Source organism: Rhodotorula toruloides, assembly GCF_000320785.1.
Source record: "Rhodotorula toruloides NP11 unplaced genomic scaffold Scaffold1, whole genome shotgun sequence".
NCBI lineage: Eukaryota > Fungi > Basidiomycota > Microbotryomycetes > Sporidiobolales > Sporidiobolaceae > Rhodotorula > Rhodotorula toruloides.
Genome location: NW_015622961.1, coordinates 1,325,614 through 1,340,534, shown reverse-complemented (window position 1 = coordinate 1,340,534; position 14,921 = coordinate 1,325,614). Strand labels below are relative to the sequence as shown.

Genomic DNA, 14,921 nt, shown 5'->3' with positions numbered 1-14,921 from the left:
CAGGAGAAGTAGCGCGATGAGGAGCAAGCAAGCCAGCCCAGCCTGTACGAGGCGAATTCGATCGGGAATGAGCGACGGGAGGAGGAGGGATCGGCGGGCGAGTTCCTGCATGCGGGACTCAGCGAGCACACGAGCGCGAGAGACTGATGAGATGGCAGGCGCGTGACCGGCTGGGTCGAGCGCCGGTTGCAGCGGGTTGCGAATGGCCGAGGAGGCAGGAAGAGGGAGACTATCGTCCGCAGCGAGGGCAAACAGTCTCTCACGACCATTCACGCCTTACAAGCTCGAGAATGCGAGAACGGTGCGATATGACAACAGCCAAAAAGAGGCGAAAGAGGCGATACATGAAGCGCGGTGCGAAGAGACCCACAAACCTCCTCCTTCAAACCAACTCGTCCCTTCCTTCCCTTACCGCCGCTCCTTCTTCTTCGCCGTGGTCGATACTCCGTTCAACCTCGACATTTACCATCACGCCCAATGTCGTCCCGACTCCTCCGCGCCGCAAAGAGCCCGAACTTTTCGAACGCACAAGGTCCCACGGTCGAAGGGGTTTGAGCCGCCGCTCCGCTTGTTGCTGCTCAACGTCGTCCACCGTTGCTACCCGTCGGGGAAGCAAAACGCGCTGCGTGATCGCAGGAGCCGAGTCTCGTGCCGCAGAAAGGTGCCGGCCGTCTTTCTCCGCACTCCGTTTCTCTACCTCGCTCCCGCTCGACATCTTCGAGTCGCCCTCCTTCCCGAAATCGATGCGGCCGAACGAAGTCGAGACAGGTCGATGGGCGGACATGGGCGGGTAGGCGTAGGAAGCGGGCGCGCCGAAGTTGCTGGCGTCGTGACGTGACATGTCTTGGGAGTACTGGTTGCGGAGCGAGCAGCGCTGGAGAAGTGCTGTGGAGGAGAGCGTCAGCCGAGCGCGAGGAAGACGAGCATGGTGAAGCTCAAAACGCACAGATGGCGACACAGCAGCACGAAGCGAAGGAGAACAAGTTGGCCATGGCCAGAGAGACCTGCATTTGGCATCTCCGGTCACGCCCGGCGCATAACGGATGGGCGCAGAGAGACGCACCTGTCCCGAGACTAGGCTGCCGTAAACGAAGGCGTGCGTTATTGCGATCGCGCCAATTAGGACGAAGATGACTGCCACACATGCCGTCAGTTTTGTGGCACATGAGAAAGTGTGAAGGCCGCACGCACCGATCGCGAGGGACGTCTTGAGCGCCAAAGCGGTAAACTGTTGAACGAGCGACGATTTCGCCAGCTCGTTGCGCCGCTTGTAGACAAGCTCGTACACGAGGACACCGGCGCAGAAGAAGGAGTCGGCGAGGAAGAGCTGAGAGAGGGGAGGGTGAGGTTGTCAGTCCTGGTCCGCTTGAGCCGCGTGTCGCGCAAGACGGAGGGCGTACCCAGGTTCCCTGGAGAGCGAAAACTCGTCAGCGTTGTCAGAGACGCAGTGAAAGAAATGAGACGTACTGCGAGGAGGTAGTCAAGCGTCTGTGGAAGAGGTCAGTCAGCCAAACTCTGCACCGTCTCTCGCAGACACCCTCCGAGACTCACCCTCCGTGTGCTAAACGTCTCACCCATCCGCATGCGTAAGACGATCGAGCAATGGCCGGAGAATGCCGCGAGCGAAAGAATCCACAATCCCGCTGCGAGCGCGCGAGAGAACCAGCTTCGCGCGACCTGGACTGCTCGATACACCCAGTAAACCTCCGCTACCGCCGAGAACTACGGAGAAAACTTCATCAGCTTGAGCGCATGTCAGAGGCGCGATCAGAAGACGCACGACGGTCAGTAGGAAAGGTTGAACGGTCGCGGCGATCGTTGGGCGGAAGGCGAGTGTTCCTCCGTTCGCGACCAGTTGCGAGATGTACTGGTATGCAACCTGCACCGCCAGAACGTCAGTTGCATCCATGGACGAAGATGCCTGAGAACGTACTGCAGCGCACAACGCGAGAAAGGCTGTCGACACGACGAGCAGGACGGCCACGAAGACCTGCAGGAATAGCCGCTCGCCGTCTCGTCGACGGAACCTCCTGTAGTATTCCCAAGCGAGACCGACAAAGGTGCCCTGCGAAAAGTGGGGCGGCTGTCAGCCTCCTCGCAGACCAGGTGAGTGAGAGGTACGAGACGCACGTAGAAGATGCTTTGGAACAACAGGACGAGGACCGCCGCATGTGTCCGCACGAGGGCGACGTGCCGCAACGCCGCCAACTGAGCAGCGGGGATGGCAGCGTCCGCCATGTCGGAGCAGAGCAAGCAGGATGGAGCGGACCAAGGGAGGCTGGACGCGCGGCGTCGCTCGCAACGAAGGCGGACGGGTAGCAGTGAAAGCGCAAAGGGGTCGTCGTCCAGTCGGCACCATCAAAGCGGAGCGCATCCTGTCGGAGGAGCGCTTCTGGATTGGGAGACGTTCCAGATCTCAATACCGGAGTCGCGAGCTCTGCACGACGTCGTGCCGAGGTGTTCCCGTCAGAGCAGAAGCGTACTAGACCCCTACGCCCAGTTACGCGCCTTGCTAACTGGGCGTTCGCACTGGTCGCGTTGACAGGAGACGCTTCGTGGACCGGCGAGGAGGAGAAGGAGGTGTCCTCAACTCGGGCGCGATTCGTCCTTGGCCAGTCCTGCTTCGCCAGCTCGCCGTAGAGCAGCCAAACTGTCATTTAGCAGCCAGTCTGAGTGAGCCGTGAGCGGTCGAGGCGAGAGTGGTCCTCCTCCTCGCGCCGCATTGGCTGTCGTTTCCCTCACCCGCTCCGCTTCTCTCGTGCTTGTCAGGCAGGGCCATGGTTCTCATCCAGCAAGCTCTGCGCTCCCAGTCGGCCCGCAAGGCCGCGCCCGCCCTCGCCCGCGGCCTCGCGACGCCCGCCTTCACCACTCAGAACGCTGGCGGTGTCAAGGTCGCGAGCAGCGAGGACGGCTCGCGGACGAGCTCGATCTCTGTCGTCGTCAAGAGCGGTGCACGCTACGAGCCCGCCCCTGGCGTCGCGCACGTCCTCAAGAACTCGGTCTTCAAGGTGCGCTCACCCGCCCATCCTCATCGCCCCGACCCCGGCACTGGCCCTCTCACGCTCGCTTGCCGGGCCTCAAGTCTGCGCAGAGTGGCTGACCAGAGTGGTCGTATGCTTGCAGGCCACCAACAAGCGCAGCCAGATCCGGTTGGTGCGCGAGACGGAGGCGCTCGGAGGTGTCCTCTCGACTTCGCTTTCGCGGGAGCACCTTGTCTTGACGGCCGAATTCCTCAAGGGTGACGAGTGCGTGGCTCTTACGAGCTCTGCAAGGCTGGCGGAGCTGACTGGGCGACTCGTGCAGGGCGTACTTTGCGGAGGCACTGGGCGACGCCGTCACGCAGCCCAAGTTCCCGGTTTACGAGTACAACGAGGAGGTTGTGCCGCAGGTGCAGGCCGAGTACGAGCAGGCGATCCACGACTCGCGCGTGTACGCGTTCGACCTCGCCCACCAGCTCGCGTTCCGCAAGGGACTCGGCAACTCGCTCTTCGCCTCGCCTCACACCGCCGTCGACCACTCCACCCTCGTCTCGTTCGCGCAGGCCTCGTTCGCTCCCTCCAACATCGCCGTCTTTGGCCAGAACGTCGACGCCGGCAAGCTCGCCTCGCTCGTCTCCGACTTCTTCGCCTTCGGCTCCTCGTCCTCCTCCATCTCGACCCCTCAGTCGCAGTACTACGGCGGTGAGGTCCGCATCCCCGCCGTCGGCCACTCGTCGACCGACGAGCTCTTGATCGCGTTCAAGGGCGCCGCCCGCACCGAGGTCGACTACGCCGTCCTCGCTGTTCTCCTCGGCGGCCAGGCATCCGTCAAGTGGGGTGCAGGCGCTTCGCCTCTCGCCAAGCTCGCGACGTCGACCTCGTCCGCCAAGGCGTTCAACCTCGGCTACTCGGACGCCGGTCTCTTCGGTATCTCGGTGTCGGCAAAGACGAACGACGTGGCCGATGTCGCGACCAAGGCTCTCTCCGAGCTCAAGAACGTCGCCAACGGCGTCAGCGACGAGCTCGTCAAGCAGGCTGTCGCAAAGGCCAAGTTCGCGGCCGCTGCTGCGCTCGAGACGAGGGAGGGCAAGACCTTGGTCCTCGGCGAGCAGCTCGCGTCCGGCGGCGAGGCCCCTGCGATCGACGACATCTTTGCCAAGCTCGACAAGGTCACCGGCGAGTCGCTCGCCAAGGTGCGTTACCTGTGCTTGCAGACAGCCGAGCGGAGACTGACCTTTTGCGCGTGCAGGCCGCCAAGAACGCTCTCGCAAGCAAGCCCACCACCGTTGCCGTCGGCAACACCCACGCTCTTCCCTGTGCGTCAACTCCAGCTGCTCGCTCGTTGCACTCGCTGACTTTGTCTTGCCGCAGACGCCGACTCGCTCGGCCTCTAAGCCGTTGTAAAAGGAAGAGCGAGAGGGAGGAGAGGGAGAGGAGATAGAACATTTCTCTAGCTGTGGACGCTTGTTTCGGTAGTTTGTGCACGAGGCGTTGAACCGAAAAACAGCCCTTCTGATTCTATTCCACCCAGTCGTGTCCTGCGAGTGTCGCTCGGGAGAGGCTCCACCTCGTCGTTCGTTCACGGTCGACCACACACTCGCATCGGCTGTTCTCGCTCAAGTCCTCTGCTAGGCATGGCTCCTACCTCCCAAGGCTCGTCCTCGCGCTCTAACGACGGCGACTCGCGCAATCCTCCCCCTTCCTCGTCCTCATCTCGCGCCCCACCATCCGCGTCCTCTTCCTCCTCATCCTCCCGCCCAGCCGGTCCCTCCTCTCCATCAGGCGTTCGCTTCAATGACCCCAGACCAGATACAGGCCGCGCCCGCGCTCAAAGCAACGTCGGAGCCAAGTTGTTGAAGAAGCGGCAGAGTGTCGCGTACAGCGCTCATCCGGCATACGAGGCAGGCTCTGTACCGGCTGTTCCCAGCTTGCCAAAGCTAGGACCGGTCGCTGGGTCGGTCGAGCGGGTCCCAACGCCGACGGGAATGGGAGGAGGCGCGGCTGTCTTGCCAGGTCTTGCACCTTTCGCGGCGAGGGCACCCTCGCCAGCAGCGCAGATCGGAGCATTGGCAGTGAAGGAGCGGCAGGAGCAGCCTCAGGCGCAGGCGCAACCCCTTTCGGCGCGGAACGAGGCAGAGAGTCAGCTACTCGCGACGGGACTCGATGTCGACCAGCTTGCAAGCGAGGGCTTCAAGCCGGAAGACTGTGCGTGCGACATTGATTGCTGCTCAAACAGTATCGGATGCTGACGAATGCGCGTTGACATCGTCGGGATCGCACAGTTCTGAAGCAGAACCTCCCAGGCGGACGAAGCGACGCACCGGCTCAGATGGACGACCTGCGGCGACTGAAAGGCCGTCTCGAGGGTGCGATGAAGATTGCGGAGACGGAGCTGCAGAAGAGCGTCTTCAAGTACGCCACGTCTTTCCTTTCTTTCGCTTTCTCGCGGAGGTGACTGACGATCCGCTTCATCCAGCAACTACGCCGACTTTGTGCTCATCTCGAAAGAGATCGCGACGCTCGAGAACGAGATGATCGAGCTGAAGGGCGTCTTGGAGGAATGGCGAGCGGTGCCGGAGTTGCTCGAAGGCGGTTCGGGGGACGATGACTTGCTCATGGGCGGTGAGTCAGACCAGACCCCGCGTTCGGCGAGACCCACTGGAAAGAGTGCGACAGCTGATGTACGCCTCTGGTCGATGATCCCCGCAGGCGCCGCTGGCCGACGCGCCCAACGCAACTCGATCGCCGACCTCGCAACCCTCTACAAATCGCAGCTCTCTGCTCTCTGGGAGAACGTCGAAGGCTCGCAAAAGTTCCTCCCCTACACGCCCGGCCGACACATCATCACCGAAGCGCCCTCTTTCGTCGAGCTCAACCCGGCAACGTACAAGCCTAGACAGCCTGTCCACCTCGTCTTGCTGAATGACGCGATGCTCGTCAGCGTCAAGAAACGGAGAGGACCGGGCATAGGTGGACCCGTCAGGCTTGTCGCGGAAAGGTGCTTCAACCTGAGCGAGATTGTGGTGGTCGACTTGAAGGATGGCGGAGGTGCGCATCCCATCCATTCGAGCTTGTCTTCCGCTAACGCGAGCGAATCGCTCTGCCGCAGACCTGCAGAACGCCGTTAAGATCAAGCGCGGCAAGGAGACGATCATCTTCCGAACGGACAAGCCCGAGGAAAAGAAGATGCTCCTCCTCGCCTTCAAGAAGGTCGCCGAGGAGCTGATGAACAAGAAGCGGAAAGAGATGCTGAATGAGGCAGAGGCTCGAAAGGGCGACGTGAGTCGTGACCTCCGGCTGCCGAAGCATTAGCTAACCTTCTCCCACGATGCAGCCATCGAGCCTGCGAGGCTACCGCGACTACGATGGCTCTTTCTCCTCGTCCAACTTCAACCCCGCCGCAGCACTTGGCCTCGTCTCGGGCGACGTGCCGAGTCGAGACCTGTCCTGGATTGGCGACTTCTCCGACGAGCTCGCAGTCGACATCTCGACGCGGGAGTTTGAGGATGCTGTCGTGCTCATCGAGAAGGGTGCGTCGCCTCATTTGTTGCCGCATATGACGCTCACACGCTAACTGTCACGTCTCACAGGCAAGTCGATCCTCCCCAAGATCAGCGGCGACGCGCACGCCTCTCAGCTCTTCCGCTCCAAACTCGACTCCCGTACCTCCGAACTCGTCTCCGCCCTCCTGAACGACCTCTCCGACCACTCAATCCGCAAATCCGGCGTCGTGCGAACCACCTCCTGGCTTCTCCGTCTCGGGCAGGGCGAGCGCGCCCGCGAGACGTTCCTCAGCGCTCGCGGTGCACTCGTGAGGAAACGCGCGAGGCAGATCAAGTTTGAAGGAGACATCAGCATGTACATCTCGGAGCTTGCGATGGTTTGCTTCACGCTCATCAAGAATACGTGCGAGTGGTACATGGCGGCTTTCAAGGACAACTCGATGGCTTCCGGTGCGCTCCCATTGCCTTACACAACGACTTTCAGTGCTGACATTGCTGGCGGAACAGGCTTCGTACGGTGGGCGAGCGAGCAGGTTGAGATCTACGCCGAGACGTTCCGACGACAAGTCTACGGCGCAGACCAGAACGGCAAGGTCATCGAGGAGTCGCTCGAGGTGACCAAGGCGCACGGCGCGATGGTGCGTTCCGCGTCGCCCTGCCTTCTTACCCCAAACTGACGAGGAATTCTACGTAGTTGCGCGATGTCGGTCTCGACTTCACCTTTCTTCTCGACGGCCTCTTACGACCCCAAAGACCAAACACCACGACCGCACGCTCATCCTCCTCCTCCACCCGTTTGCGCGACGATGCCCTCTCCGGCTCACACCTCCGCCCTCCCAAATCCTCTGCTTCAGCAGCGCCCACCTCAGCCGTGGCGATGGCGCGACAGAGTATCTTCCTTCAGCAGGGCCAGGCGGGCGTGGGAAACGGCGTGCCGAGACCGAAGGAGGTGCTCAAGGCGGAGGGGGAGGACGGGAGAGGGAGACCTGCGAGTGGGGCAGGATTTGCGAGAGATGATGCGGTTGGACAGGCGCAGTAGGTCTGATAACGCGCTTTTCGATCATACAGGCTTCTCTAGACGGTGACGAGAGATACGAACCCGATAGGTTACAACAAGGCGTCTCCACGGTCCTGCTACCCCCCGCTGCATCGCTCCCCGCTCGTTGCTCTCTCTCTACTGCGTAACAATCTTGACGTTCTCGAACTGCTCGGGCGTGAACGTTTTCTGCGCGAAGATCGCAAGTCAGTTTCTCTCCTTTGCTTGAGAAGATCCGGCGTAGACAAGCGCACTTGTGTGAAGGCGTGCAATTGTGCGATCTCGTCCTTGAGCTTGTCGTTGACTGCAGCAGGGATTGCGCCGTAATCAGCTCGACTTCGAAGATAGAGGACACTGCGAAGAAGCGGTTCGCTCACGCACCCTCTCGATGCTTCTTCAGTGTGGTCTTGCCCGCGAAGGACGGAGAGACGATGATTACTTCGTAGGACTGTCGGAGGCGTCGAAGGACGACGGGAGGAGGGAGGAGGAGGGAAGCCAGGTTAGCGAGAGGTCGGCCGGTAAGAGGGGGGAAGGACGGACGGCACCGCAGCCACCTGCACGTCCCAAACTCTGTCAGCAAGGACAACGCAGGGCCAGAACAGTAGGAGGAGCGGAACGCACCGCTGACATCGAAGACTTGCTGTGAGAGCAGGAGACAGAGAGGAAGCGCCGAAGAGCAGTCAGTTACTGGTGCCGCACCGCTCGAGCTCGTCCTGTACGCACCACGTGAGTCGCGTCAGGCCAGCTTTCCCGGATCTTGGCTTCGAGCGAGGCAGAGTCGACTGGCATGGCGAGGGGCGGGGAGAGACGAGCGGGCGCGGCGAGACGAGGGGAGACGGGTGGAGCGGGGCTGGATGAACGCAGCAGCGTGTGTGCACTGGCGTCGGGTTGAAGAAGCGTGCGAGAGGCGAACGGAGGAGATGACGGATCGCGGAGACAAGGCGGAGTCCGGTGCAAAGTCCGGTGAAACTCGCCAACTCGCTCCTCACGCTGCTGGATTTTCCCGGACTGGCGGGTACCAATAGACCACAGCCTCATAGAGCAGTACAGATCACCGTGAAGGTGTTCTGGTGAGGCCGGCAAGGTCAGCGCACCTCGCCGCTCCGTTCGCCTCGAGTCCCGTCTTTGCCTTCCTCCGCCTCTCTCGCTCTCGCAAGTCACTTCGACCGCAACGATGGCCTCTCCTCCCAAGTTCAGCATCGACGAGTGCGTTCACGGCCCACCCCGGCGTCCTCTCCCTCTCGCTGACCGTTCTCCCCACATCCTCGTCAAAACTCCAGCGTCAACCGCTTCCTCGACCGCGTGCCCTTCTCCGTGCCCGGCGCAGCAGCCATCGCAGCCTACTCCTTCTTCAAGGCGCGGTCCATCCTCGGCCCCTCGCTCCACTTCCTCGACCATGTCCGCGCGAACCGCTGGCTCTCCCTCCTCCTTGCTTTTGTCGCTCTCAAGACCCTCCACAGGACACTCAACCGCCTCACACGCAATCACGGTTGGAAGGCGGACCCGCCGGTGTGGAGCTTTGACAAGGGAAAGGGCGACGTCGTCCTCATTACTGGCGGCTCGACGGGCATTGGCAAGGAGATGGTCGAGATTCTCGCGCGCAAGACGAACAAGATTGCCGTCATTGACCTTGCGCCGCCAACCTACGACGCCCGTAAGTCCGAGTCAGGCTCCCGCAGCAGCCGGTACGCTCACACGACTTGTCCTCCTCCGCAGACGGCGTCCACTACTACAAGTGTGACATCACCGACCCGGCAGCTATCGCAGAAGTCGCCAAGAAGATCCGTGCAGACGTGAGTATCCCGTTCTCGAGGGTCGAGAAGTTCGACTGACAGCTTTCCTCTGCAGGTCGGCAATCCTACCATCATCGTGCGCTCTGTTCCCTCACGGTCCACCGATGCGAGCTGAAAGACTCTCCTCGGCAGGTCAACAACGCCGGTATCGCGCGCGGCAAGACCATCCTGGACACCAAGCCTGAGGAGTTCATGCTGACCTACAAGGTCAACGTACTCGGCGCACACAACATCCTCCGCGAGTTCCTGCCTTACAGTGCGTCTTCTCCTTGCTCGTTCAAGCTTCTCTCGCTAATCTGGCAACGGGAACTTCGCAGTCGTCAAGCGCAAGTGCGTAGCCGCGAAAACGCCCTGTCCCTTGTGTTCCCGCTAACCTTCCCAATCTTCCGCTCGCCCGCACAGCCACGGCCACATCATGACTACCGCCTCCTCCGCTTCGTACGCCTCGATCCCGCAACTCAGCGAGTACGCATGCAGCAAAGCTGCCGTCCTCGCTCTTCACGAGGCCTTGACCGGCGAGCTTCGATACCGGTGCGTTGCGCTCCTCCCTCTTGCTCCTCCTGATCTCTCCTGACAGCGTGTTCTCGCAGCTACAACGCACCGAAAGTCCGCACCTCGGTGATCTGCCCCACCAAAGTCTCGACGCAAATGGGCGACGCGATGAAAGACACCGACGTCCAATTCCTCACCCCGACCCTCTCGGCGCCGTGGCTCGCCAAGCAGATGGTCAAGATCATCGAGAGCGGATTGAGTGACCACCTTGTCACGCCTCACTTTGCGCACTTGTTGCTGCCTAGCTTGAGGAGCGGGCCGGACTATTACAGGTGGTTTGTCGCCAAAGTGCGTGGTTCCGTCTCATCTCTCACCCGATCTCTCGCTGACGTTGCGCGTATTACGGCTCGCAGGTCGGCAAGACGCACGAGACCATCACCGTACGTCTCTTCTTCTCCCCCGCTCGAATGAACCACCCTGACCGTCTCGCCCCACCGCAGGACGCCCGCAACGAAGTCCAGATGCAGAAGTACAAGTTCGTCGGCGAGCTCGACAAGTTGCACAACATGGTTACGGGCAAGTAACCGCCCTCCGACACTCCCTTCGCTCTCGCCTCACGTCTCTCATACTTATCCCCTCCGATCCGTGTCGTGCTCGTATGCGTATTCGTGCAAAACATCCCTTCATGTATCGTTACAACAATCCTCTTTCTATCTTCGCTCGAAGAGGTCCAGTGAGAGAAGGAAAGGGAGAGCGCCGCCTCATCCGCCGTGAAGGGTCGAGATGAAGACGATCTCGTCCTTGTCTTCGAGGACGTAGTCCAACTCGCCTTCGAGTTCCCAGTCTGTCGAGTTGATCAACACCAGGATACCGGGTCGACTGCGCTCACCACGCCTTACTGTCAGCTTCCTCAGGACGAGAGGGAGAGGAAGGCAACGCACACAGTCTCTCCCTGACTAAACAACTCAGGTCTCTCCCTATCCTCCAAACAAAACCACCTCAACCACCAAACCAAGAACCTGACATCCGTCTCCTTCGACCCGTGCCCCTCTTCTCTCGGTTCAGGCTTGGAAGAAGGCGGCGTTGGACCGGAAAGCGTGGTGGAGGGGTCGTAGAAGCGTGGAAGGAGGAGCTTGTGGGTTGATTGGTTGGAAAAGAGGAGTTCCATCCCGCCGCTGAATGAGGATGCGAGCTTCGTGAGCACGCGACGGGGCGCTTGGAGGAAGAGAGAGAAGGCGCACCTCATCTGTACTGTGACATTGATGGTCGCCATCCTTCCTTTCGAGCCAGAGGGTGATGTAGACGAGCGAAAGCTTGTGAAGCGGGGCCGGTAAGGCGGTGTCGACTCGCTCGCAAACTCTCGCTGAGCTGGAAAAGCGGGTGGGAAGGCACAGCCAACCAGCTGGGTTACAACGCCGCTGCGGAAGAACCCAGAGAAACTCCGCCGCGTTTTGTAGCGGAGCGAGGGAGAGACTACGAACGGCAGAAAACGAGTGAGAAGAACCTGCAAAGAACTGAACGAGCGAGAGAGAGAGAGAGAGGGCAAATCTAGTTGAGAGATAGAGAGAGCGCTGCGAGGGTTGGATGGGTTGCAGATGCGAAAGCGAGCGAGCGAGCGAAGGTATGCAGGGTAAAGAACGAGGGATATCGAGCGCGCGAGAGGGGCTTAGTCGTGGTTGGCGCGCTTGGCCTACGGTACACGACAAGATCAGCCATCGGAGGGAAAGTAAGGGAAAGGGGAGAAGCGCGGACGTACACCCTCGACGTCGGCCTCGACCATCTCCTTGACGAGCTCGTCGAACGAGCACTTGCGCTTCCAGCCCTGCCAACCGTCATGCCCGTCAACAAGAGTAGAAGGGGAATGATTGAAATGCGGAGACGCACGAGAGTAGCTTCGGCCTTGGCGGGGTTGCCGTGGAGGAGGTCGACCTCGGCGGGACGCTGGGTTCATCAAGAAATCACCATCAGTCGAACGTTCCTTCACGCTGAAGCGGAGACGAGAGAAGGCGAAGCTCCGACTCACGAAGTAGCGCTCATCAACCCTCACGAGCACCTTACCCGTCTGCTTGCACTTCCCAACCTCATTAACCGTATCCCTCTCTCCCTCCCACTCGATGCTCGTGCCCACAATCGCGAACGCCTTCTCGACAAACTCGCGGACGGGGTGCGTCTCGCCGGTTGCGAGGACATAGTCGTCCGGCTGGTCTTGCTGCAACATGCGCCACATGCCTTCGACGTAGTCGCGCGCGTGGCCCCAGTCGCGCTTGGCATCGAGGTTGCCGAGGTACTGTGCGCCCCCTCGTTCCCGTCAGCAACGGAGGCGGAGGGAGGAGCGGGGGAGTGAGGGAGTGAAACGCACGAGGCAGTCCTGCTGTCCCAGCGAGATCTCGGCGACCGCGCGGGAGATCTTGCGCGTGACGAACGTCCGTCCACGACGGGGCGACTCGTGGTTGAAGAGGATGCCGTTCGAGGCGTGCATGCCGTACGACTCGCCTGTCCCCCTCGCGTGTCAGCTTGAGCTCAGGGAAGGGAAGGGGATGACGGGGGACGTACGGTAGTTCTTGACGATCCAGAAACCGTAGAGCTTTGCGACGCCGTAGGGAGAGCGGGGGTAGAAGGGGGTCGTCTCGGTCTGAGGGGTCTCGACAACCTTGCCGTAAAGCTCAGAGGTCGAGGCCTGCGCGTCACACAACGTCAATTCGAGGAGAGCGAGGAAGGAGAGGGGAAGGGTAGGCACCTGGTAGAAGCGGACATGGTTGGTCAAGCCGCAAGTGCGGATCGCGTCAAGAAGACGGAGCGTTCCGAGTCCGTCGACGTCGCCCTGTCTCCACAGACTCATCAGCTCGCATTCCCTCTCACTCAATTAGGGAGGGCGGCGCACAGTGTACTCGGCCATGTCGAACGAGACCTTGACGTGCGACTGGGCGGCGAGGTTGTAGATCTCGGTCGGCTGGACGGACGAGATGATCGAGACGAGGTTGGTCGTGTCGGTCAAGTCTGCGTTCGTTCGTTCCGTCAGTGAGCGCAGGAAGAGAGCGGGAGAGGGGAGGGGGACGAACCGCCGTAGTGGAGAACCATCTTGGGGCCTGTTGGAGCGGGTCAAGAATCGCGTCAGCATGTCTCCACTTCCCAAAACCGTCTCCTCGACTCTGTTCATCGAGTTCGACAGCACAACAAGCGAGAAAAGCCAAAAGACGCACGCTCGTGAACATCCTTGTACAGGTGCTCAATGCGTCCCGTGTTGAACGACGACGAGCGACGGATACTGCGCACAAAGTCCCACTGTCAGTATACCTTGCAACGAGCGCGCTGCATCTTGCAATAGAAGCGAAGAGGACCGAGCGAGAAGGGGAGAAGGGGAGGACGCACATGCCGTGAACCTCGTAGCCCTTCTCGAGGAGCAACTCGGTGAGGTACGAGCCGTCCTGACCGGTGATACCTGTCCCACGACAACCGGATGTGCGGTCAGCTCGCGAGACGGGAAGAAGGGTGCCGATCGCGTGGCAGTGGGAAGTCGACCTCTCCTCGTCGAGGCCGTGGAAGAGTGCAAGTCGGACGTACCAGTCAAGAGCGCGACCTTGCGCTTGAAGTACTCCTCGGGGGACAACTTGGTCCCAGCAGCGAGGGCGTACCCGTCCTTGATGTGCATCGACAGTCCGCCTTTGGTGTGGCCTTGCTGAGCGGCGGACGAGCGCGAGGCGGGGGTCTTTCCGGTGTGGAGGTCGGCGGACATGGTTGATTGGGTTCTTTAGCAGGGAGTAAGGTGAGAGGGAGGAGGAGGGGAGGAGAAAGGGAGCGAGCGAGCGAGATGGCACGCGTGGCTTGGATCGCCTGTCCCGCTCACACCGCTCGCACTCTCGCTCCTGCGCTACTTGGACAATTTCAAGACGTGCACTCTACTCTGCTCGACTCTACGCTCCAGCCAGTACGCCCAACGAACCCCGTCCCATCGCTTCACAACCCCTCTGCACTCCCGCACACGCGTCTCGTCGCGCGCAACCCACTCAAAGGGCTTATCTGGCGGTTTGGACAGGCGGGAAAAGGCTTGATCGGGATCGAAGATGGTATGTAGCTCGAAGCGGGGCCGTACGAGGGAAGGAGGGGTTTGCTGAGGAGGTGTGTCGCCTCGACGCCGCTCGATAACTCGTTCGCTGCGTCTCGATTGGGCTTTTGCTTCATACACGCTCCTGACGACGACAAAAGCTCTGTCAGACGTAGGACGAGACGCCGCGCTTGACGCTTGAAGCTCTGCGCTCGCGCAACTCTTCCTCTCATCGAAGTTGCTCGACTCCCGCGAAGAGGTCACTCAGCCTCATACCTCGCTGTCCCGACCCATCCAATCCTTCTCCTCCGAATGTCCTCAACCTTCGCCGCTGAGCGTACCGTACCGTACCAACTCACGCCATCTTCCCGTGGAAAGTCGTCCAGGGCCGACGACGTCGTCGAATTGGCGCGCTTGTTCTTGCGCGGTACAGCTGGCCGTGCCTGACTGCACGTCGGGTCGAGCAGGACAGACGCGGTCGTCTCGCCCGAACGCTCCTTCGGACCTTCTCGATGTCGGTGACGCCGAGTATCCGACTGGGTGAGGGCACCATACCTGCACCGTCAGGAGCAGTATGTAGCGAGTGGTGTCAAGCAGGCACGCCTCATAGCAGAAAGAAAGCTAGCGCTCTGCTCGTAGGCGTGAAACGTCTGGCGAGTTAGTGTTCCTCGAAGCCGCGGTTCGCTCACTCTACCCCTCTCCGTCTCCGTCCGGGTCCGTTCACCTCCAGCGCAGCACAAACCCAACCCATCAAACCCGAACGCCAAGGAGAAAGCGGTCCTGGTGAGCGAGTGAGGAGGAAAGTGATTTCCCGAGGGAATGAAGCGGGTCTGCCTGCGGAGCGGGCGAGGAGGGTCCGTTTGGCGGGCGGCGTGGTCCTCAGCTCAAGAGTAGGGTCAAGACGGTGTTGGAAGGAGTGGGTGCGCGAATAAGTGTGTGGAGGTGAGCGATAGAGGACGCAGAGGGAGTCGAGGAGGAAGTAGGCGAGAGAGTCGCCGAGGATTCGTTCGAGCGATTCGCCTGCTATCGTCTGTGCCCACCTTTCCTCCTGAGGCTGTTCCGCCCTCTGCAAATCCC

General features: G+C 60.9%; 7 protein-coding genes across 7 annotated transcripts; 3 read left to right on the top strand and 4 right to left on the bottom strand.

Moving 5' to 3' along the window:
* Positions 1-382: 382 nt before the first annotated feature.
* RHTO_00546 (uncharacterized protein) lies at positions 383-2,238 on the bottom strand (the record flags this gene model as incomplete). The annotated part of the gene is made up of 10 exons (XM_016414230.1): positions 383-885; positions 947-1,004; positions 1,064-1,134; positions 1,192-1,327; positions 1,401-1,409; positions 1,468-1,488; positions 1,552-1,722; positions 1,781-1,879; positions 1,934-2,065; positions 2,131-2,238. 10 exons carry the CDS (start codon positions 2,236-2,238, stop codon positions 383-385), a joined length of 1,308 nt encoding a protein of 435 aa, XP_016277237.1.
* A 539-nt stretch (positions 2,239-2,777) lies between these two features.
* Positions 2,778-4,372, top strand: RHTO_00545 (ubiquinol-cytochrome c reductase core subunit 2; the record flags this gene model as incomplete). Its single annotated transcript, XM_016414229.1, has 5 exons — positions 2,778-3,008; positions 3,124-3,245; positions 3,304-4,171; positions 4,228-4,294; positions 4,350-4,372. 5 exons carry the CDS (start codon positions 2,778-2,780, stop codon positions 4,370-4,372), a joined length of 1,311 nt encoding a protein of 436 aa, XP_016277236.1.
* A 240-nt stretch (positions 4,373-4,612) lies between these two features.
* On the top strand, positions 4,613-7,520 carry RHTO_00544 (exocyst complex component, exo84 subunit; the record flags this gene model as incomplete). The annotated part of the gene is made up of 9 exons (XM_016414228.1): positions 4,613-5,183; positions 5,261-5,390; positions 5,455-5,600; positions 5,688-6,026; positions 6,088-6,257; positions 6,313-6,508; positions 6,569-6,931; positions 6,989-7,119; positions 7,176-7,520. 9 exons carry the CDS (start codon positions 4,613-4,615, stop codon positions 7,518-7,520), a joined length of 2,391 nt encoding a protein of 796 aa, XP_016277235.1.
* Positions 7,521-7,655: 135 nt separating this feature from the next.
* Positions 7,656-8,306, bottom strand: RHTO_00543 (BolA family protein; the record flags this gene model as incomplete). The annotated part of the gene is made up of 6 exons (XM_016414227.1): positions 7,656-7,706; positions 7,772-7,821; positions 7,899-7,965; positions 8,058-8,071; positions 8,139-8,157; positions 8,241-8,306. 6 exons carry the CDS (start codon positions 8,304-8,306, stop codon positions 7,656-7,658), a joined length of 267 nt encoding a protein of 88 aa, XP_016277234.1.
* A 385-nt stretch (positions 8,307-8,691) lies between these two features.
* On the top strand, positions 8,692-10,386 carry RHTO_00542 (short-chain dehydrogenase/reductase SDR family protein; the record flags this gene model as incomplete). The annotated part of the gene is made up of 10 exons (XM_016414226.1): positions 8,692-8,723; positions 8,798-9,171; positions 9,234-9,310; positions 9,366-9,386; positions 9,443-9,566; positions 9,628-9,640; positions 9,713-9,841; positions 9,901-10,150; positions 10,216-10,242; positions 10,303-10,386. 10 exons carry the CDS (start codon positions 8,692-8,694, stop codon positions 10,384-10,386), a joined length of 1,131 nt encoding a protein of 376 aa, XP_016277233.1.
* A 177-nt stretch (positions 10,387-10,563) lies between these two features.
* On the bottom strand, positions 10,564-11,075 carry RHTO_00541 (ubiquitin related modifier 1; the record flags this gene model as incomplete). Its single annotated transcript, XM_016414225.1, has 3 exons — positions 10,564-10,681; positions 10,744-10,977; positions 11,044-11,075. 3 exons carry the CDS (start codon positions 11,073-11,075, stop codon positions 10,564-10,566), a joined length of 384 nt encoding a protein of 127 aa, XP_016277232.1.
* Positions 11,076-11,468: 393 nt separating this feature from the next.
* Positions 11,469-13,535, bottom strand: RHTO_00540 (GDP-mannose 4,6-dehydratase; the record flags this gene model as incomplete). The annotated part of the gene is made up of 12 exons (XM_016414224.1): positions 11,469-11,492; positions 11,559-11,624; positions 11,687-11,743; positions 11,826-12,089; positions 12,162-12,295; positions 12,356-12,479; positions 12,540-12,623; positions 12,684-12,799; positions 12,862-12,888; positions 13,003-13,067; positions 13,172-13,241; positions 13,364-13,535. The coding sequence occupies 12 exons, from the start codon at positions 13,533-13,535 to the stop codon at positions 11,469-11,471; spliced, it is 1,203 nt and encodes a 400-aa protein (XP_016277231.1).
* Between the last annotated feature and the right edge of the window lie 1,386 nt (positions 13,536-14,921).